The following is a 22,537-nucleotide window of genomic DNA, read 5'->3' on the forward strand; positions in this document are numbered from 1 at the left end:
CAAAAACAAAGCTATAAATTAATTTAATATACAACAAAAATTCATGTGTTCATATATTTTAAAATTAAGCAAACTCCTTTGCACAATGTGCTGAACTTTTCTTCTGTCTGGACAGATACCTTAGTCCAGAGTACATCAGTACCTGAGGTCACTAAATTAAATACACAAAATTATGAAAGTCTTCATGAAACATTTATCAATCGGACCCAACAGCACATAAGCATTTACCTATCTATTGTGCATGTTATATTACATTCTATATCATGTTGCTTACTGATAAATCTAAATAAAATGTCCATCGTCCTCTGAAGTACAAAAATAAAAGCACAAACATTTTAACAGCAAAGTTAAAATACCTTTTACTTATGGAAGCCTCACATCATACAATGACAGAAAGCTTACAGTCAGTATATATATATGAGATCATTGCTGTGATGTCTACAGATGACATTAATACATGTAAATAAACCTTAAAAATGAAATTAAAAACAACAGAAGTGATGAGCATATGAATAGATTCCAGCTACAAATGCCCTGGCGACTGTGCACTTTCAAACACTCAGTACAGATGAAACTAGAAAATGTGCTGATCCTTTAAACCACTTGGACGTTGTCTATGTATTCACATAAAATGATTGTATAAAAGTGTTGGGCCTTCAAAAACAATCCATAGGTGAAAAGTTTCAAAAGTTTCCATTTTATGCCAGTGATTTCAGATCCAGTGAACACATCTATGATTATTTTGTGATGCAGTCTTCTACATGTTAACCAATAGCAGCAAATGCCAGTGGAATGTACATTGAAGGAGACAGCAAGGCATATCTTTGCGGTAACTGCTGGCACAAATTGTAAATGGTGTTTTTGTCCATTTTAAATAACAATTTGGTATGTTGACATTGTCTGGGTTGAACAGTTTTGAAATTGTATACGCCAGCGTTTACCAGAGGCCTGAGCTGCTCCTGTGTCTTACATAACATGTATTACAACATTTATAAACGGTGTAAAAGAACACATACTGCAAGAGCTGCTAATACATACTACACAAAACATCCAATGACTTACTCCTGTTAAAAGCAGAAGATAAAATTACACGAAAACATGTTCTATGTTGTAAAATGTTCATCATTCGACGCATACATATAACGCAAGTATCTGACCATTTCAATTTAAAATGAACTATTAAAATAAGGCTGGTCATAACTACAGTTTGGATAAAAATAGCTTTGATAGAAGACTGAAAACTTGGCTCAGTGGCTTCATAACTGCAGGCTGCCCAATCCTACGCAAGAGTCCTATAACAACAGTGCAGTTTGGAGTACAGTACTTAATACCGAATGCAACTACTTTTCATAAAAAGAAAGCAGAGCAACTTAAAGGCAAAGATAAAAAGAAAAGTTCTGTGTGACGGACTACATCAGAGATCACCTTGACAGAACGTGGTCAGCAGGTGGTGGAGCAACACCATGTCATCATAAACCTTCGATCAGAACAGGACTGTGGTCGTCTGATTTAAGAGCTTCACATCTTGCAGAGATCCAAATCCTGGTGCTACTTGGAAGTTAGCGGTAAAAAGTAATAAAAGGAACGGTGATCCCAAACACTGCCTCCTATTAGCCCTTTGTACACAACTCACTGTATTCTATTCTAATCAGTGTAGGGGTCAGGACATGCAGACACCATCTGTTCAAAAGCCAGTGTTGTTGAATATAAAGTTGCTGTATCCTCGAGTCCAGTTGTCTGTGCCTGCACTATAAGGGTGCTGGAAAGTATCTAACTGGAATGTACTATTAAGTGAAAAGCACTGACGGTCCAGTGACAGGTGCTGCATTCAGAGTTCAGTGGTCAGCAGACCCTTGGGCTTGTGGTTGTTGTCCTTGCTCGAGACGGTCATAATACTGTCAATAACAAAAAGACCAATTCAGCAGTTAGAAATAACACAAACAGGCAATAACAAGCTAATTACACGAAGGATCTCTGTAGCACAGCTAAAATTTTACAAGAAAAACATTTAGGTCTTCATACGGTGTCTGTTTAAAGAGAATACGGCAGGGATGAAACAAACCTGGTGGCAATCACATTGTGAGTGAGAGAGGGATTGGGAGGTGGGGAAATAGCAGACTTTTCGGAATGCTGAGATGACATCTTTTCTGTACAGTCAAGGAGGCCATTAGTAAAGGTGCCAGACAGCTAGAGGAGAAAGAGGAGAGAAGCCCAGTCAGTTTCTACAAAAACTACTAGAAATACCAGTGAGATGTGAAGATCTTGTATAGTGTAATAATAATAAAAACGTTATTTTAATAGCCCCTTTAAAAGAAAGCATCTCAAAGCGCTTCACATAAGTAAAAATAGAGGGATTAAAATTCAACATATACTAGAAATCAATAACAACAAGATAATAACAAACAGATAAAGACAACAAGAGAAACAAGCAATTTCACTAAACAAATTATAAAATGCAAATATAAATAAAAACAAGGCTCTCACATATGTCACATAAAAGCTACCCTAAAAAAGTCAGTTTAAAGAGAGGAAATAAAAATATTAAGAGATTTCTTTCTCAGAACGAAGAGAATTCTATAGCTTTGGGGCCAGAGAGGAAAAAGCCCTGTCACCAATAGATTTTAAGCAAGTATACAGGTACATTACTTCATTCATTTACTACACACAGCTACATTAATAATTTGACAAAAAGCTGTGATACAACATACATCAGGAAATTGGCTGCCTAAAGTCCAAATGACACAGTTTAACATTTACCGTTTTAACCACAGATTTAACATTTGACAACAGAATGTTGCACTGTATCAGACATCACAGAACTCAGAAGTAAACTCACTGTAGGTACTGATACTGGAATGATCCATCGAGGTGTGATTGTAGGTTTCGGGGGTAGTACCTATGTCAAATTATTCATATGTCATATTAGTCCTTAAAATGACATTGTAAAATCAGCAGAAGATCAAATTGTGCCAATAGTGAAACTTTAACAGTGACACTGAAGATTTAAAGCATATTTTCAGTTTTTTCAAAAGTCTCTGGAACTTACTACAGGGATGGGGTCTGTGAAGTCTATTAGGTTTTCAGCCTGGGGGTCTGTCTGCAGCTCAGGATCCTGAACTTTAACCTGCATTACAAAAAGCAGCATAATCTAAAGGGTATTCTATCAATGAGTACATTCCTTAACTAGATGTGTCTGGTCCTTGCCTTTGATTGCTATGGTGCTCTGAATGGTTACTAGAGCATTGCTGGGGTGTTCTTGTTAGTTGCTTACTGACAAAATAAACGGTTTTATTGATTTTCTGTTTCCTAGATAAGGCTCAGGTTTCTCTCCTAATTGAAAGCTAGGTGAAAATTTCCCTCAGGATCATTTAAACATGACATTGCAGTCACAATGGACCTCTTTGGATGACGTAAACAACACTGTTTCAACGCTTGTCCAGCAGAACTTCCTGTTTTAGTTACATCAACGTTTCAAGAAAATGCAACCTAAAGAATATTTATATCCAATTTAAAATAACTTTTAAAATAACAATGTAGGATTGATTTAAAAAAAAACTGAAATGGAAGTGCTTCTGGACCAGTGTTTATATCTAGCGAAGTGGTCTACAATAAAGCGGTCATACTATAAAATAATCAACACACCATCTTAAATGTTGGACAGCCAGGAAAAATAAATAATTTTGCTATATTCTGTTTACTTTTAAAGGAGAGCATGTGTCAGTAAAGGAGAGCATGTGTCAGTAAATGAAAGCGTATGTTGACAGCTGTTATTGTCTCTCATTACAGTATGCCAGCAGCTGGATTGGCATTCAGCCACCCTTTGATACCTTGGATGACTGGGCTTCAGTCACTGGATCGGAGGACAAAGGGGGCACAGAAGAAATGAAGTTGTCTGCTTTTGCTTCAAGGCTGCGAAAAGACAAAAACGAATTTAACATTTTAATTCTGCATTTTTACGAATGAACGCATGATCAGTGAACACTGTTTAAAATAAACACAATGTTGGATGTGAATGAAGATTCATATTGCAGTTGTGATGATAAAAATAACAGAAATATGAGCATCTTTACAATGAAAAGGAGGCATGTCAGAGTGACCAAGCTCTTGTATCAGGCACTGAAGAGAGAGCTTTAGAGGAGGCAATTTGATTTAATTCCAAGGACATAGAGGTAATCACCATTGAATGAAACGTGATGAACATTTGAGGAAATGACTCAAGGTGACTTTGAGAGAACTATTTAGCAAACAAGCCCATCATAATGAATTATTAACATTTCTGATTGGCATCTTAAAAGATAAAATTTAGTTTTGACAATGAGTCATTTGATGATAATTACATTCAGTAAACAAATGTAAATTTGATAATTAATTCCTTTCAACATATCACATGGTTACATAAGAACATATTTCCAAGAAGACCACATCCCATCAGTGATGACAGAATCCCCTAGATGGCAATAGAGTGCTTGAAATGAAGGGGATAACAGTTTACTTAAAAATAATATTCTGGTTTTAACAACAAATAAAAGCTCGACTGACCAGATTTAATAATAAGTAATACTGTTCATAAGCAGAAAAATATGTTCAATTGGTCATGTTTTTAACTCTCATTTTTAAGATCTCTGCACTTTCAAGTTTCAGTGGTAGTGGCAGCTGTTCAAATCTATACACAACAAATGTATCAGTAAAGGAGATACCATTCTATTAACTGTAGCAAACATATGATCACATCCAGAGGAATCAACTCTCACTAAACTATACCAGCGATGGGAGGACCGGGGGCCCCTTTAATCTAGGTGTGCCCCAGTTTCTGCCTGCCTACTTGTGTTCCACTGCCTAAAATTCTGTCCCAGGAGGATTAGAGGTCCACAGACTGGCTCACATGGCACTACTGTGTCTTAATTCACACACTCAACCGACACAGCAATGCTTCTATAGGGAATAATCTCTCACTGGACCTGCCCAAAAATGCTGGTGTTTGGCAATATGGTCTCACCTGCTGGAAGGGCAAGGCAAGCCAGACTGTGTAAGCAAGTCCCAGGTCTCCTGCCGTTCCGCATGCCCGGTCACTGGCAGAGAGCTGGTGCTTCCCATTCTCGCATCTTGGCCCGTCATTCTTATGATGAAAAAGACAGGAATTACAAGTATTACTCACCATTTATTCATCATTTAATATGATGGCAGTGGTGAACAGTGATGACCTGATGTCACATTCTCTAAATAAAAAAATCAAATGATTTTCAAAATCGAAATGATAAAAAAACATGAAATTTTCATAATGATATTATGAATATTCAATATTAATAAAATCAATAACACGCACACACATACCTGGCTGTTGCCTCCTGCAGATTACAGTTCTTCTCTGTAGTTAATCCAAGGTCATCTTTAGTATCCTTAAACATAAAACATGTCAAACTATGGAATCTTCAATAATAGCTCTGATTTGTAATAACGTATAAAAAAATCATGTTTAATTTACTAAATATGTCATGTCAACCCTTGATATTTAGACCAGTCTCAGATGACTTAAAAACAATCAGGCAACCAAATGTAAAAAAAGCCAGATTAATAAATGCACAACACTTCATAGGCCATCATCAAAATGCAGGGACACAGACCACAAGTTTGTAATAAGTTTTTAAAACCAGATGTAAATGGTAGTTGGTGAGATCAGATCCATTGAGACATGTCTATATCGTTTGTTAGTAGGGACTACAAGAAATGTGGAATACCTTGAGCGCTGCCTCTACCTGAGCCTTCAGTATGTTGCTTTTAAGATCATCGGGAGCTTTGAGCTGGTTCAGAACAGGACTGCTGCCCACACTATTCAAATTTTTCTCTGTAAGCTTCATCACTTCCTCCTGCACAGATCAAAGCAGGACACAAAGCATTAAGTCTCCTTTCTTCACAATTACATGGTCTTCATCTTAATTACATGGTCTTTTCTCTAATTTTCTCTAAATGAGTTACTTAACCACCAGTTCAAACGTAATGATGTCTCAATACCGGGAAAAGCAGTCTGCACAAATATCATTTACAAAAAGCCTGTTTCTCAATGAGTTTGTGTGTCTGTGTGGTCTTCCGGATGACTAAACTGACTTGGTTGTTCATGTTGAGGTTGATGTTGGATCTGGATGGAGCAGGCACTGGAGTGCTTTCAAACTCCAGTTGCTTGAGTCGAGCTGCAGCATCTGTAGATGAGAGCACATTCAGGGAAGCAATGAGAGGTCAAAACATCTCCATGTGTGGGAGATGCTGGGGTAAGTCCATCCTGGGGTTAGTCAGATCAGGCTATGAAGCCCATCTCCTTACTGTATTTGCATATATTAACTCACCAGTCAGAGAGAGTGTTTCCTCAGCGACTGTGCTGGTATGAGTTCCAATGGCTCCCACCTCTTCTGGCGTCACCATGGTAACAGAGACCCGTAGAACCTCATCTACACACGTCTCAAGTAGGTCAGTCACCAAGGGCACACTGTGATGAATGAAAGGTTTGATTATCATCTTCTTAAGAAAGAATGTATCTCATGATTGCTGCTTATACGGATGCTTCATTGATAGATGACAAATGCGACTCACCTCACTGTCCAAGCTATAGTTCTCACATAATACCATGTGCCCTAAAGTATATACTCTGGGAATGTGGGAATATTTTCTATCACCACCAGCAAAACAAACACAAAAATATTCAACATATTCAATTGTATCCGTGGACAAATGGGTATAAAATCTTGCAAACTTAACACTAAAAACGTATTACTCAAGAATCTCGAGCAAAGAAAAGGGGCTGTTTTCAAACGGATTCATATGCCAACGGACCGCACACATTTCACAGATTAAAAGACCCCACACAACCATGCAATTCATGTTTCATATCGGTAATGATAGCAATACCAGCATTAAAGTCACAAAACGTAACATTCCGATTAAATTTCAGGAGAAATGTGGGAGGGAACGGAGGCACATTCCATAAGCTACTGGAATGTGATTAAAGCACAAAGGACGGGTCACTCCTAGACACTCTGACCAAACCCAGCATGTAGTGCAAAAATACAGTGCGTTCCTCTAACAGTAATTAGAAATCACTATACTGTATTAAAGGGACAGCTCATCCCAAAATAAACAATGGTAGTGTCCCAGAACAGTTTTTATTGATACATTCTGCAAGATATCTTCTTTTGTGTTTAATAGAACAAATATTTTTTTTCTACTGTGGTAGTCAATGGTGGCCAAGAACTGTTTGGTTACAAGCATTCTTCCAAATATCTTTTTCTGTGTTCTTCAGAACAAAGACATTTATACAACTTGAGGATTGATTTTTGGTCGAACTGTTCCTTTAAAGTTTTCAAAATGATAATTCTGTCAACATCTCACCCTCCTTTCATTTCAAACCAGTATGACTTTTTTTTTTCGCAGTACACAAAAGAAGATATTTTAAGAATGTTGATAACCGAACAGCGATGGCAGAAATTAACTAGCATTGGTTTTGTGTCCATTAAATAGTACATGGGTGCCACCGCTGTTCGGTTATCAACATTCTTAAAATATCTTCTGTATACTTTCAAAAAAAGTCATACAGGTTTGAAATGACAAGGAATGAGTAAATGATGACAGAATTATAATTTTTGGGTGAACTATCCCTTCAAGTACTTTCCAAGACATTATAATTTACAGAAAAATTTAATAGTATCATACGAAGAGTACATGAATGTCTCAAAGCTAAAAAAAATACTGGAGAATAACTCTCGCCTGATGGTTTTAATAACACATCTTCAAGCCATGTAACACATTCTTTGGTCATATCAGTGTATAATAGTACAGCGGCAATGCATATTGTTTAAAACTAGTTTTAAACTGTGTCTCACCTTAGTGAGAACTCACTGAACATAAAGGCCAACACTTCAACATAATGTAAATTAGTACTTTGATTACACATAGCAATACTGAAACAATATATTCTTAATGACACTTTTTATGCAAAGTGTAAAGTCCCAACACTTTAAGAGCAGTAAAAGCACAATTTTCCTCTCGAGAACCAATATTAGTAAATACTAAATGTATATAAATATATTCTAATTGTAGAGCATCTTCATTCAATGACACGGTCTAAAAAGAACAATCATTTTCATTTCTTTGTAGAGCTTCAAGTCCTATGTACTTCTGTATTTGTGGGAAATGTCTCAATGATGATAACTGTGGCTGTAAATTATGCTTCATATTAAACAAACCAATCAAGTTGATTAAAATAATTAAGGTCTCATTAACTGACAAATAAAAAGGCTAAAATGTCAGCAGGATATTTCCTTTGTAACAGAGCTGGTTGGTTAACAGACAAGTCTCAGTGAAAGGCACTTTCCACCGTTTCTCCTGTGAACAGGCAGATTATCTCATCACCGGCTGGTTTCGTTCTCAGTGGGGAGGGACACATGACTGTGCAGTATCTGTGCTCGAAACGAGAGGAAGACTTCAGCCCAGGTAGTTTCGCATGAGATCAGCCAGAGAACGTGCCTTTCATCCTGACGCTGAGTTCGTATCAGAGGAATGCGAGGGTGGAGGGACTGTGGCAGCGTCCGTGTCTGAGATGAAGTGCAGGGAGGTGCCTGGTGGTCACGCTGGTGTGAGCGGTGTGATTGGGGAGGGGGGTGAGGCCTGGATGGGTCAGTGGAGGGGGAGTGTTAGCATAGGAAAACAGGAATGCTGCCGAGTTTGATGTGGGGAAGTTGAAAAGGGGAAGGGAAAAGATTACAGAAGCAGACTGAAGGAACAGAGAAGAGGACTGTAGGACAACGCACCTTATCTTAGATTATTCTAATTAATGCACTTCAAAGTATTTCCTGGTTATTTCCTAAAATTACAGTATATGCATTGTATTAAAATCCATAACCTGAATAAGGTTCTTCAGTACTGGTCTGACTGACACCATACTTCTAGTTTAAGCTAGTTAGAGAGTAAATAAGGTGTCTTCGGTATATATTTTAAGCAACAATATGTGTATTGTTATAGTATATTTTTCACAGCATATGGGCAGTGATTGTTGATTAAAAGTCATGTTTCATTTCAGGGTCAAATGGTTCACCAGTCATTCTTTGTTTAGAGTCCTGCAAGGATTGCTTTACTGCATCTCACTAGTAGTTTAAGCTTCCTCACGAATGTTCACGGTGCCAACACATGCGTTTTGATTTCAGGCAGCGGACAGTTACAGTCATCATAATATCGAGAAGAACCTTAACCAGAATCAGGAGAGAGTTTTTAGCCTATTTTCTAAGTTAGTCAAAAGAAGGTTTTGTGTAGCTAGTGAGGAGCATTAATAAATCACAAAACCGGCACCAACTCAGTACGGATAGGAAAAACACCATAGAGAAATCTAATGACCAAAAAGAAGTAGAAAAGTGATGATCAGATGCTTATTTAGTTCCCTGGCTTGTTTAAGAGTGTATGCAGTAAAAGAACAGAAAGTCAGAGAGGCACTATGGAGTCCTTAGCCCTACAAACTGTTTAAGTCTTATTGTGATTGGATTGTGACACCCCAAATTTGCTAAGCAAAGGTGCTAGTCAGCCAAGATTGATTGGAAGTGGAAGTTACAGGATTGAGAAGGAAGACGGTGGGACAGTCCCGCAATTGAGTCCCAAAGAAAGCTCAAATCACTTGTCTACGCTCAATCCCACTCATTGGGTTGGTTTGAACTAAAATCAATAAACAGAAGACTGCAAGCAGATATTGATTTGCCAAGCCAGACGAAGGTTAACCAATCAAAAGCCAATCATGAGGACTCCCGAAGAGATGCACTGATTGGATGAAGCGTATCAATACAATGTTGAAAACAAGAGTGTACATACCTTGCCTTATGAAAAGGCCACTGGGTTTCAGAACATCATACTAAAACAAAGTTAAAACATTTTTTAACATTAAGAAACAAGGATCTGACTTTCATAAGTCTGGAAAACCTATCCGCAATCCCAAAGTCCAATTCAATCTCTTTTCAATATTTCAGCAAGTTTTAGCCAAAGCTCTGCATAGCACAATAACCCCCAAAAACAGCCCCAGGAAACAGCGCAAGACAGAAAGGGAGAGGAGGAGAGAGCGAGTGGTCTTTCACATTAAGAAAAAGTTTGTTTTCGTCAGCCCAGCAGGCGTTCTCCGCCGTGCTGAAGCAGCCATCTGCTTAACGTCAAAGCTAAACAGCATAAAGCACCTTCAGCACCAGTCACCACTATAACCCATCACCATATAATCAACACGCCACCAACAACTAGCAAAACATATCATATAGGTAAGTGTTGCTCTCTGCCAAAGTAAGGTTAAGTGCCCGCCCGTGCAGGAGCCCTGAAGTAACAGCAGGGCATTGGATTAACCAGCTTAGAGGTTTTATTGCATTACAATTGTGAGCAGCTCACCTCCTCTTGTCCGATTGGCTGCCACCGGGACTCCTGGGGAGGGTTTCGATTTCCACAGGGCTTGAAACCGAGGGTGGGCTGCTGACCACAGGCATACCAGACCAGGGAGGCCGTGTGTGAGCAGGCTAAGAAAAGATGAGCAAGTTTTGTTTATAATAGGTTCCAAAAAAGAAACGGTAACATAATTTGTTAATAAAAACATGATGCAATTATATTATCATATGTTGTATTATAACATCCCATGATATAGCTCAAGCTGGTAGTACCTTTGTTTCTAAGCCTGGGCTCATTCCATTACTGTGGCTGCTGTGGAAAGAGGAGAGAAAATGACTGAAATAACTTATCTGAGGGTTTATGAGCAACTGCTGACTGATGTTTTTGACCATCAACCAGCGACAGTTTCTTAGGAGAGTGACCCATGACACAGGTTCACTGACACAGTTTTCAGCATGTGACTTATAGACACGCAATGAGTCAAACCGTCATATTTGTGAATCAGTTAGAATTGTTATTAGTCACAGCAGAAAAGCTGAAAACACCCTGTAAATGAATATGACAGATGCCATCACATGTTATATGTACACTCCTGTTGTCCTGCCTTAACACCAGCAGTATTACAGCAAGTAATAAGAGGACTATTGGAAGCATATTCTTTAATAATGCTTCAATTAGATTTACTAATGCCTAGTAAAAGTGTTTGTGTAAAGTACTTACTCTGAAGGCTTGATGGGGCCTGGAGAAACACAAAAGAAAAGAAAGAATATTTCATTAGAAATCACATAATGCTCAAGTCATATCAGAATGACATCCATGGGGCTAAAAACCAGACAAGCAATTTTATGGCTTCACTACTTGAGTGGCTTGTTCAGAATCAATACAGTGATTTAAAAAATAGTTATGAACAAACTAAGTGATGATGTAAATAAAACAAGCAGAAATCTTAGGATACTACAACATGAACAAATCACTGAAATACTGTATCTCCCAAAAAGTTCAAATAATTTTTAATATTCAGTGTACAGTGCTGACAATCTTGTGCAGTGCTGACAATCTTTTTCCCTCACCTCTGTTCTGCATGGTTCTCCTAGAGTAACGTCGGCTTGGTCTTCTTTCAAACGAGGCAGATCTTCTGGCTTTGTTGGCCTTAGTGGTCTGATATTCTGTCTTCCCGCTTACAAATAAAACAAATTAACATCAGTTATACAGATCTCAAAACGAGTCCCTGCTTTCTCGATAAGTCTGCTGACATTTCTTTTTATGGGCTTAGAGTAATGCAAGTCTCCTGTTATCAGACAGCGTAATTTCACAGTACAAACACATTATTCCTGGGAGGATACGCAGACTATCCAGCATAAGTAAATAGTTGAACAAAAAACTGAACAATCAGACACACACATGTGAATCCAACGATAAGGTAAATCACAGACGTGAAAAATGGGTTAATTCTAGAGCGAAGAGAGGTGCCAAAATGAGAGAGCAGACAAACAAAAGCCCATCCAACAGGGAGCCGAACTGGACAGCGTCAAAGCGAAGGGCTGGCAGCTGGAGATAAGATGTAATTCCACACGCGCAAACACAAGGCACTGTGCAGACAAGGCCATGTTACAGTTTACAACTCTGCAGCAGATATTGTTAGGGACTACTATTAAAAAACAGTAAATCTTGTCTTAGTGCGGGGTAAAACTCAACTCAAGTGTTTATATAAGAAGCTGTATATTACAAAATGTAAAAGAGAAAATGTTGCAATTTCACAACATACTGACCTGTATCTGAAACGAGAGCCCATTCGGATAAACCCAGAGCGAGCCGAACTGTTCTGGACTGGGCCTCTCAGGCGGAAGAAAGCATGGTGCTCTACAGCACACTTCCACAAATGCTTGCAAGCCTTCGGATGGTCCATACGGAACACAAATGTGTGCTCCTGCTCTTTCCCCTATGGCAGAGGGCAAAGAGCAATAAACACCACATTCACAATCTGGTGCGAACACATAATAGATCACTTAAAAAGGCTTTCAGGCCAAGTGAACTAGGCTGTACAGGTGTTAGGAGTACAGGTATACACAAACTTCGTTTAGTGTATATACCATATCTCCATTTCAGAATCTACTGAGCTGCCTACCATGACAGCACTGTGAGGTATCATTAGCGGCTCTATCAATGTGAAGACTGTTCCAAACCGTAAGAAGCAAAAAAAAGAATTTCTAATCTATTTAGGAAGACAGATTTTAAAACAGATTTGTTTGTCTTAGTCTCTATTTTATTTACCTGGTAGTTTTGCCTTTGACTGATAGCAAAAGTTAAAAACAGATCCTCCTACTGTGCTAGCAGTTATCAGTTACTGAATTTAACCCCATCTGAGGCAATTTAATTGAATCTGATAACACACAGATAACTACAATACAATAAAAAGCAAATAATCACCTTTGAGAGATTATTCATATTTTTGTTGATCACCAAAATATCAAATGGATAAACATTAATCAATTCTGATCCTCAAAATGAATAATACTGGTATGATAATAGCTAGTAATAGGTTGAAGTGTGTTTATATTAAAAGGTGAGGGCAGTTCTGTCCTCATGTTAGCAGCCTCGGTGCTTCATATTCATATAAAGTGTGAATTGCTACAAATAGCAAGCATTCCTGAAGGGACACTCATTTTTTCCCCTGTAGCTGGAGAGATACCAAAAGTCCCTGCATGAACATATACACACACGTTTCTTCATCTCAAATGCACATATATTTTACTTCATGTAATAAAAAACTGTAAATCCTATATGCACTATGAAAAAATATTTTAGAGACATACTGTAATTGAACAAAAACACTCCTTAAGCCTAAGCATAAGTATGCCACAGCAGCAGAGTTAAGTGGAGCTGAGCCCACCCTTATCAAAACCCCTTTATGATGGACTGGCCTTCAAATATTTCCACATAATACCATGTAACAAATATGTTCACTTTATTCAGAGGGAAAACTAGCTTAGAGCAGAAAATATGAAACTCTATCTCTGATAACATACATTTAAAAGTATGGTCACTTATGGTGTAGAATGTTTGTGTGTGTGTAAGACGTGTCATTACCTCTTCAGTCTCCTGCACTACCTGTTCATCATCCTCCACTACCACCAGGGTGAGTTTGCTCTTCCTAAAGTCCAGTCGTGTGATCTTGGGCCTGGGGAGACAACCATTTTAGTTTTGACAAAAATTGCTTTGTCCATTATATTGCATTTATTGCAACTATGACTGCAGGGGGCAAACATCAAACATGTTACCCTAATATCATAGATCAATACCATAAATAGGATCATGTAAATACTGTACATATTTTAGATATAGGAAGAATAGGGCATGAAGCTACAAATGTGCATTTTGTTAGAAAACATGAAAATCCAGTTATTCGCTTTGGTCCTGCTAGACTGAAGCACTTACCAGAAAAACAGACCAATTTTAGTTTCCCCTTCAAACACGAGCACTCCAGTGGGGGTCAGACCCAGGCTGTATTCATTCCCGTCTCGTGCCTGCAGGAGGTGAAATAAAGAACACATAAGTATCTGGATGTACCTGGATCCTGACTTTTAAAACTTTAAATGAAGTAAACCTGCATGAGAATGAATGATTTGAGTACCTTGACCATATGCATGTCCACCCCATACATCTCCAGCCATTTGGCCTTGTTTAGGTAGTTTATCTCAGCTTGTGCCGGTGTCTGGCCTCTGTAACACACGGTAAAACATAATCTGAAGAGAAGGACCCATTATACAAGGTACTGTACTGATGAAAATTGAGCAAAACCAAAGTTACAGTGGCAACTACGCAGAAGACAGCAACTGTGCTTTTGCTTTGCTACAGAGACAACCTGAGGTGCTTCACATCTGCTGTACATTACAGCTTGTCAAGTACAGAGTGACAGGTTATAAATCACATAAAGAAAGGTCAGGGTCAACAGTAGAGCTTTGGTTGAGTAGATAGAAGATATCCAGACAGAGATAGAGGTGATGACCTGCATACTGACATTCATCAGACTGCTTTCCATTTCGATTTCCGCTTTAACAGCTATCTAAAGAGGAGTCATTACACGAGGCTATAACTTTTTTATAAAATAAGCTCACTAATTTATACCTGCACTCCTTCCAAGCATTAAAGATAGCTACTTCCATGTCTTCCGTCTGGTTAGGCATGAAACGGAATTCCGACACAAGGTCAAATATATGCTCGGCAGCGTCATAATCACCAAGTTCAGCTGGAAGGTAAGACATCAAAGATAAATTAATAATGATATTCCTCTTAAAAAATTTGCAACCTTGCAGTTTTAATTAGAATGTAGCACCCTTATTCATTTAAAAACCTGAGTGCAAGTGAAGATTTTAGTCAAAACTTAGTGGAGTATTGTGTTAGTAACACAAATAATAACAACACATACTGCTAAAATTGATTAAATGCAATCTTATTCGTTATGTGCAAAAAACTAAAACAGCATAGTACATAAAGTTGAAGCATTTGTAAAGAACAGGAGAGTGCATTCTAAAACATTAAACTCTTATTTTGCTTTTACTTTTATTTTTATTTTCGCTGAATCGAAAGAATATATCACTAAAGTGGTTCAAAATAAAAGCACTCATACTTACCCTGCATCGAGTATGCAGCCAGCTCCACTGCTGTGTCGAATGGGCACTCTAACCTATTTTAAACAATTTATATTTAGCCACATTTATAATATGTGCCTTTTCAAAACTAACAAATACAAATACAAATAAAATACAAAATGAAACTTGAGTATTTGGTAAGGATAGATTAGTAGGACCGAGTTTCATTTAATTTTCTCAGTGCAATTGACATTTACAGATTTTATTGTAAAAATATGCAAATAAAAAGAGATTTTTTTTTTAATAATTTGCCTATAGTAAGACATCTAAACACTTACTTGCCACTGAGGATGTCCTGCTTTAACTGTAGTACAAAGAGGTATCTGCAGCAAATAATTTATGAAAAATATAATAATATTAAAGGAAAATATACGCATGAATAATACTATATAATAATGACATAAACATGCAACAAACCTTGTTAACTCCTCGTGCAGATTATTGGGTTCAGAGGAATAGAACTTTACTCTCATATGAAGGCAATAAGGTGGTCCAACTAAAACAAGACCAAGCACAAAATATGACTTACAAAATGTGTGTTAGGTAGTGCACAGGTTGTTGCCAAGAGACAGCACTTAAAATTGCATAATATAAATGGAATTTGAGGGAGAATTTCATGCAAGGGATGAGATACAATCTCCTTTTTATGGTTTATTACTAACTGGACTTCACAGACAGTTAATTATTAAACTTTTATTTATTTCTGAGAGCACTCAGGAAGACTAACTAAAAATACAAACTGTTCCAAAATCTAGTTGGCCATCTATGTGCAACAGTCGTCTACTTACTTTTGACTTGTTTCTTGATGCTTTTGGTGACATCAAGCCAATGCTGTAACATTTAAGAGCATAAAAAGCATCACATTTTTGCACAAAATAAAGAAAACCTTTATTTTGCTGTATCAAATATTTTACATACAGCTGTTTATTCGTTACTTACATTTAACAAACACTGACTACGTTCAACAAACATCAATTGAAACGTATGCATAAATAAATCTGAGTCTGCAAGCAGATTTGGCATGCCATAAAATAAAATCAGTGACAATGTCAAATGTGCAAGAATGTTACCCTGTGTCTACACCGGACAAGAATGACATTCAAAACGCATTAGAACCCATTCTGATTTAAAATTTTGTCCACACTGGATGCGATGCGACAAACCCATTAAGAACAAGCAGGTTGTCATGTCGCGCCTGTCGTGTCCGGTGTAACATTTCATAAACAGACACCATTTAACACAAGAAACAACTTTTTGTGTCAATGAACTAGAAACTTCTGTCCTGTCTATTAAGCTGGGCTGCTGTATCGAGGTGATGCATGAACAATGTGGACGGTGGAAGGGAGGGAGACACTCATGTTGATTGAAGAAGACTGCCTCAATGTACTCTCCCACAAATTCCTTACACGCTTCTCCCTCCCTCTCTCTCTCCGGTTTCTACACTAGCTTCAGCTCCATCTACTGCAAAAGCTACTTAAAGTTACATAAAAGTTTTGCATTTAGTGTCATTCAAGTCTGAATTATAGCTGCTTAAATCGCATTGTACTACATGACAAAGACCACATAGTCATGCAGATTGGCATTTTACAACAGTAAGATCAGACCTTATCTTAGCATGCTGCTACCTTAAATCCTCCCAACCCTACCGGGTCAAAAGTCCCTGAAAAATGATGTCTAAAGACAAATGTCTAATTTTAGCACTTGTTTCACAACTTGAAATACACCCCTCTGTATGTTATTCTATACAAATAGACAGGAGCATCCTTATGTTAATATCAAAGGTCCCCAGTGTCAGTCAATTCAGATGAAAAATCAAAGCACATTCTGTATTCACTGTTTTGAATTTGCTCTTACCGGGACTTGGGCTGAATCCATGAAACGTAGGCCAAAGTAATCCTTTTCTACAACATCCAGATGATACATGATCTGCTCAAACAGTTCTGCCCCTTTGGCTTTTTTCTGGAGAGAAAGAGAGATCATTTAAAGTCTAGTTTGCAGGAAAAGCCCTTGAACGAATATTTATCAATGCAAACATCACTTTTATTTATGGTTTTGTTTATTCTAACAAGATGTACTGTGTACAAACTGCACGAGAATATCCTCTTTTGTAACCATGATAACCGTGAGTATTGCCTCAACAACTTGATTCAAACTGTGCCTGATTTCAAACCACAGTTCTACATCATCTTATCAAGCCAATGAGCCATGGTCTGGCCTATCACAAACAAAAAAAGAGCTATGACTATCAGAGACCAACAAAAAGACAAATGGTCAAACATTTCACAGAGCTGAATTTAAAGAAGTGATTAAATGTCAGTCTGTCGAGTTTGTGGGGGCTCCGATGTAAAACAAATTGAGTTATGTGTTAAGACCTCTGACAGAGTCTAACATCAGTAAACCTCTTACAGTACGCAAAAAAAGAGCTTATGGAAAGCTATACCCATAACAATACATCCATGTAGAAACCAAAGAGCGCTGACTCACAAGTCGCTCACCCAACTGTTGTGCTTCAAGTTGGGAACGCGGGTGTAGTCGCTGCCTGGGCACACATTACCGGATACTCATGGAGGCCCCAATGAGTTGGCATAGCGTACAAAGCATCCCAGTAAGCTACAAGAATGCAGACAAAGAATCCATTGTGCACTTGAGTGAACCCTAGGCTTAGGGCTCACATTGTTCGTCTGAGGTTTTCCAACCTGCTATGCCAACATTCAGCCTTTGGAGGCGCAGTTACATTCCTTTAGCAAACAGGACAGAAACTTAGTTGGGCTGCCTGGTCCGAATCCAATTCTACTCCCTCACCCTGTTCACACTGTACAATCTGACAATACACTGAACTTGCTGCTTTCAAAGATGCACTGATAAAGATGAATTGCAAAAGCTGCAAAGAAAACAAGATGCCTTTTCTGTAAAAACAAGCCACAATGACAAATACACAATTTGTCATGCATTACAATAATAATAGGCTCAGTGCATCTCATCAATAGCTTTCCAATTCAAATCAGCAGGACTGCAAGTAATGGAAAACAGCCTTTACATCCATAAAAACCAAACTTTGGTAAGTACTGAAAGCTTTAGTGTGAAAATGCCTTGAGATAGAATAGAGGGCTTATCCAAGAAAATTCAACCCTAATCCATTGAATCATGGGAGGTCGCTCTGTGTAAAAAAAAAAGGCTGGCATTCTCCCAACACGTCCTCTCAATGTTCTCAATCAGACCAAATGTATTTCCCTTTGAAGACATATGTTAAAAAAAATTTTTACCATCTTGACCCCCTTCTAGTGTGCGCTTAACAGGATTTGTCACATTGAGCTTCTCCGTAGGCTAGACTATGGGACATACATGCCAAGCCAGGAAATAAAGTATTTAACTTGAAGCCTGGGCAGTGAAACACCAATTCAGCATTTATGGGTATCCATGGGAGACTGCCTGAAAGGCTTTTCCCTGGAGATGCTACAGATGGTCAATGCATGTTTGTAAAGCTTGTTGACCGTAACTATATCTTTTTTGTCCTTTATCCTTTTCTGCAGCATAGCACTGCACAATCAGGTTTACAGGTCTCTTTCTCTGCAGAGCTGCAATACTTGATTTTCTTCACAGCTTAATTTATGAACGTAGTAGTGCAATTTGGGAGGAGAACAGAAAGATAAACAGTCTGTCCTTTATAAACAGGCAGAGGACTAACAAAGGTCAACTTAAGTCAGTGTAGCCCGTTGACTGTCACCCGTTCCGTATACGGGACACCAAAGTTTGCATCCATATTGTGCATGTAATTTCTAATTGAATCATGACAAACTTTATATCACTGGAAAGGCATAAGACTCTAGAATACAGATTTCTTTGGTGGTTTTTTAAATAATTTATGTAGGGAGAGTACTTAATCTTTTTTATAAAGAGTGTGCTTAGATTTTTTGTTATCCTTTTGCGACCGTATATTTTAATGTATTTTTAAATCAAAGAAAAACTAACTTTTTATTTATTGTTTACAATTAACCTAACACCATATCTTTAATATTTGTGTGTGTGTGTGATTTTTTTTCTTTAGCGATAGTCAGCTACTTTTCTTATTTCAAACGAGACGAACCGTAAGTCTGTATTCCAAAGAATTCATGAGTTACCGCCATTTTTGTTCCAACATGCGTTTTCATGTGTAGGCTCAAAAAGGGCTCCGACAGTTAACAGAAAATTGTTCATCCAAAAATAAAAATGCGGTCATTATTTGCTCACATCCATATAATTTAAAACTAGTTTAAAAAAAAGAGACATTTTTAGTGTAGATATAATGGACGAAAAAATTCAAGCCTTTATTTACCGTTAAACTTCCTTTGTAGCATATGGTTTACCACAGCACAAATCCCTAATGACAAACAAAATGATAGACAAATTAGACAATTTCCAGTGTTTAACTATTAAAGAACCATTATCAAATTTTTAGGGGCATCTGGTGGTGAGATTGCAAACTGCAACAAACCGTTCACTCCACCCCTCCCTTTCAAAGAACTATGGAGGCTGAGAGAGGATTAAGGTGTTGTCTCGTTTCGCTTCTTTCCTGAATGCAGTGTTTAGCATTCATTACAGGGCATTACAGTTTGTCATGTGTATTAGACAGAGCTGCATGTTTGTGTGAAGTGCGTTTGTTGTTGCGCTTGTTTGTGTGTGACATTCCTCTATCAGCTATTTCACATAGTTTTAGTCTATTTTGCGAGATTTCCGGCTGCATTGAATCCAAGTAGATGTGGACTCGCGGGCATATCCTGAATATTTATTTAGTTTTACATGGCAGAGTAGGAATGGCAATAGGAATAAATCAGGTGATTATTATTTCATTCTTCTTACAATTAATACAGAGCCTGGTCCATAGTTCATGGATGTTCAGGTTTAAAGTCTCTGAATCTATTTTGAATATGAAAAAACTAAACTATGTGTGTATATGTACTGTGTGTGGGGATATCATTTTTTTTTATGGGGCACTGAACTACACAATTGCAGAAATTACCCTCTAGCCTGTAAAGAGCCACAAAATTTGAATAAATGAACTCTTTTTCTTTTCGAGTTGACTCCAGTCCCAAATGTTTTCATAACTGCAAAGCTTAAGCTCTTACAAGGGGTGGATTAAGTCTCAACAAGCCCAAAATATGAGTCCACATTTCTGGTGATCCCTAGAGACACCTCACCTGGTTTTACTTTACTACTTTCCCTCAGTTCTACTCACAGGATTGTGTAACATGAACATAAAACTCTAACAGCAATTTAGAAAAACTAGCTTTGTCATACGTGACTCAGTAATCAAGAACATGACATGTCACAGCATAGGCCTTGGATTTAACTGAGTTTATATCAAATCAAGGTCAACTTTTAATTCAAGATGTGGAACCACAACCAAACCACAATTAATCACTGCAGCTGTCAAGACCTGACTCACCAACCCAAGAGTAACACATATGTTTCTGTAATACAGAATTTACAAAACATGAGTGACATGAGTAAACATCTGATGGAGTTCAACTCCATTAAGTCAAAATGCACTTCAACTCCATCAAGGCATAATGCACACTTTCCAAAAGAAGTAGTTTGAAGCAACTCACCGGCAAGTCAACACTGACATCTGTGCCATCTAACAAAGACACTCGGCAAGTGACGATAGACTTGGCATCTCCAGCAGCAGGGATGTGTGTTGTAGCTCGCTGGGCTTCCCGGAGTCGAGTTTTCTCTGCGTGTTTGCGGATGGACCGACGGCCCAGGGTCCGGCGCAGAAAGCTGAGCATGATCAGGAAGATTTGTTATTCCAGCCTGGAAGAAACAGTCAAAAGAACATCTCAGTTAAACTAAGGCCAACCCTTATGAACATGTACATCTACATAGTAACTTTAGTTTGTCGGTAGCATCTGTAACGTTAGTGATATTGTAGTAAGAAGAGATTTCCTTTATGAAAATGGACTACACATTTTAAATTTTAACTATAGTTAACTGTGGAATTTGGAGTAAAATCATATGAACCACACAGGTCATTTCATGAACGCCTCGTTTTGAAAGGTTTACGTCACGTTTACGGTGTCTAAAGAGAGGTAACGTTACGTGTTATCTAAAACAGTGTGAATTTGTGTAATTTATAGGATAAATGAGTGTTTATCTTTACTTTTATGAACACTTATCTCAAATACTAGATCGCCTTCCTCAAATAACAAGTCGCTACGATCTCGCTATTGATATATCATGGATTAGCAATGATTTTCCTTTAACGTTATAGCAGCAGTCCAGGAACACCCAATACGACCTTTAAAGAGAGAAAATACGCTTAAAGTACAAGCATAACCTCGAGTGTTTATACTCCCTGTCAGATTTGACGCAAAATATTTTACGTTAAATACCGTCTCGAGTTGAATTCCACTGACACCTGTTTGCTGAACGAATCGATAATAACCTTTACTATCGACAGATAAAAGTAATTCATTAATTGTCGCAGATAACCAGCACTCACAATACGGCTACACACTTGTGATTTATTACATTTATTGTCGGTTTAGGTTCTTTGTTTTACATTAATAGCGCCCACCTAAGAACTCGAGATGTTCACGCTCGAGCGGCGCGAATCCACTTGTTGATCCTGACTTGTAGTTCAGAGACAAAAGCGATACTTACTGCAGATTTATCAATATTCCGCTAATGAAAGAGTCCTTTAGCATCGCCTTTTATCAGAAAACAACTTTGTGCCTTGAATTATCCATTTTCTAAGCCGCAGTCTGCATTTGGCACCGTATTATTTTCTTGTAGATAAGTGTTTCTGATATTCTCCCTGCTCCGTAAGATTGAGGGGTGGCGATTTTCCCTCAGGAAATGACGTCATGTAATTCCCAAACAGTGGATTTACATTTAAAGGGCCGGTGTGTGGTGACTACATCATGGACTACATCATTTTTCTTCTAGCTATGCTTTCTAAGAAATGTAGCGAATTTACATATAATATACTGTATATAATAAATTCAGTTGACTAATTGTGTGTATTGTATATGCATGTTAATCCGGAAAAAAGTCCTCCGGTGGAATTGTAATGCTGCCTTTACGTGCTTTTGAAAATTCGATCATTCCCAGTGCGTGACCCCTGATCTTAAAAATACTTTTAGTTTAAACAATTTACACAAAACCAAACAAAAATGAGTTCTACAAAAAATCTACACCCTAAACAAGTCACGTTTGTATGCCGCAAACAATAGATTGTATGTAATGTATACATGTTTTAATATGCAATCATGTTAAATCTAGCTGGATAACAAAACATATATATAAACAAAAAAAGACTGAATTAATTGGATTTATTTTAATACCATCGGTGACAAATGATACAGTCAAGCCAGTGCAGGTACTCTATGTTTTAACAACAGCACCCCCCACTGGTTACTCCGAGGACTTGAAAGAGCCGTATATCCAGAAACTCTCCTTCCAGCCAAAATCGTCTTCACATATTCCCACACCAGAGGTTGCAGTTGTATCGCTGTAGC

The 22,537-nt window shown here is 37.9% G+C and overlaps 1 protein-coding gene across 2 annotated transcripts; it reads right to left on the minus strand.

Moving 5' to 3' along the window:
* Nucleotides 1-226: 226 nt before the first annotated feature.
* Nucleotides 227-21,861, minus strand: epb41l5 (erythrocyte membrane protein band 4.1 like 5). Of its 2 annotated transcripts, none has more exons than XM_056754841.1 (26): nucleotides 21,681-21,861; nucleotides 20,627-20,831; nucleotides 16,896-17,000; nucleotides 15,830-15,872; nucleotides 15,459-15,537; nucleotides 15,320-15,364; nucleotides 15,024-15,076; nucleotides 14,518-14,638; nucleotides 14,024-14,111; nucleotides 13,828-13,916; nucleotides 13,480-13,570; nucleotides 12,162-12,331; nucleotides 11,463-11,569; nucleotides 11,113-11,131; nucleotides 10,665-10,701; nucleotides 10,399-10,523; nucleotides 6,339-6,478; nucleotides 6,103-6,194; nucleotides 5,736-5,864; nucleotides 5,332-5,396; nucleotides 4,997-5,116; nucleotides 3,828-3,909; nucleotides 3,047-3,124; nucleotides 2,837-2,896; nucleotides 2,063-2,187; nucleotides 227-1,895 (listed from the first exon to the last, which is right to left on the minus strand). In XM_056754841.1, exons 2-26 carry the CDS (start codon nucleotides 20,804-20,806, stop codon nucleotides 1,829-1,831), a joined length of 2,310 nt encoding a protein of 769 aa, XP_056610819.1. In that variant the 5' UTR covers nucleotides 20,807-20,831; nucleotides 21,681-21,861; the 3' UTR covers nucleotides 227-1,828. The 2 variants fall into 2 exon arrangements, with proteins under 2 accessions (XP_056610819.1, XP_056610818.1); XM_056754840.1 differs by having other exon boundaries at nucleotides 228-1,895; nucleotides 10,665-10,704.
* Nucleotides 21,862-22,537: the final 676 nt, after the last annotated feature.

The sequence above is a fragment of the Triplophysa dalaica genome, chromosome 8 (genome assembly GCF_015846415.1).
Source record: "Triplophysa dalaica isolate WHDGS20190420 chromosome 8, ASM1584641v1, whole genome shotgun sequence".
Lineage (NCBI taxonomy): Eukaryota > Metazoa > Chordata > Actinopteri > Cypriniformes > Nemacheilidae > Triplophysa > Triplophysa dalaica.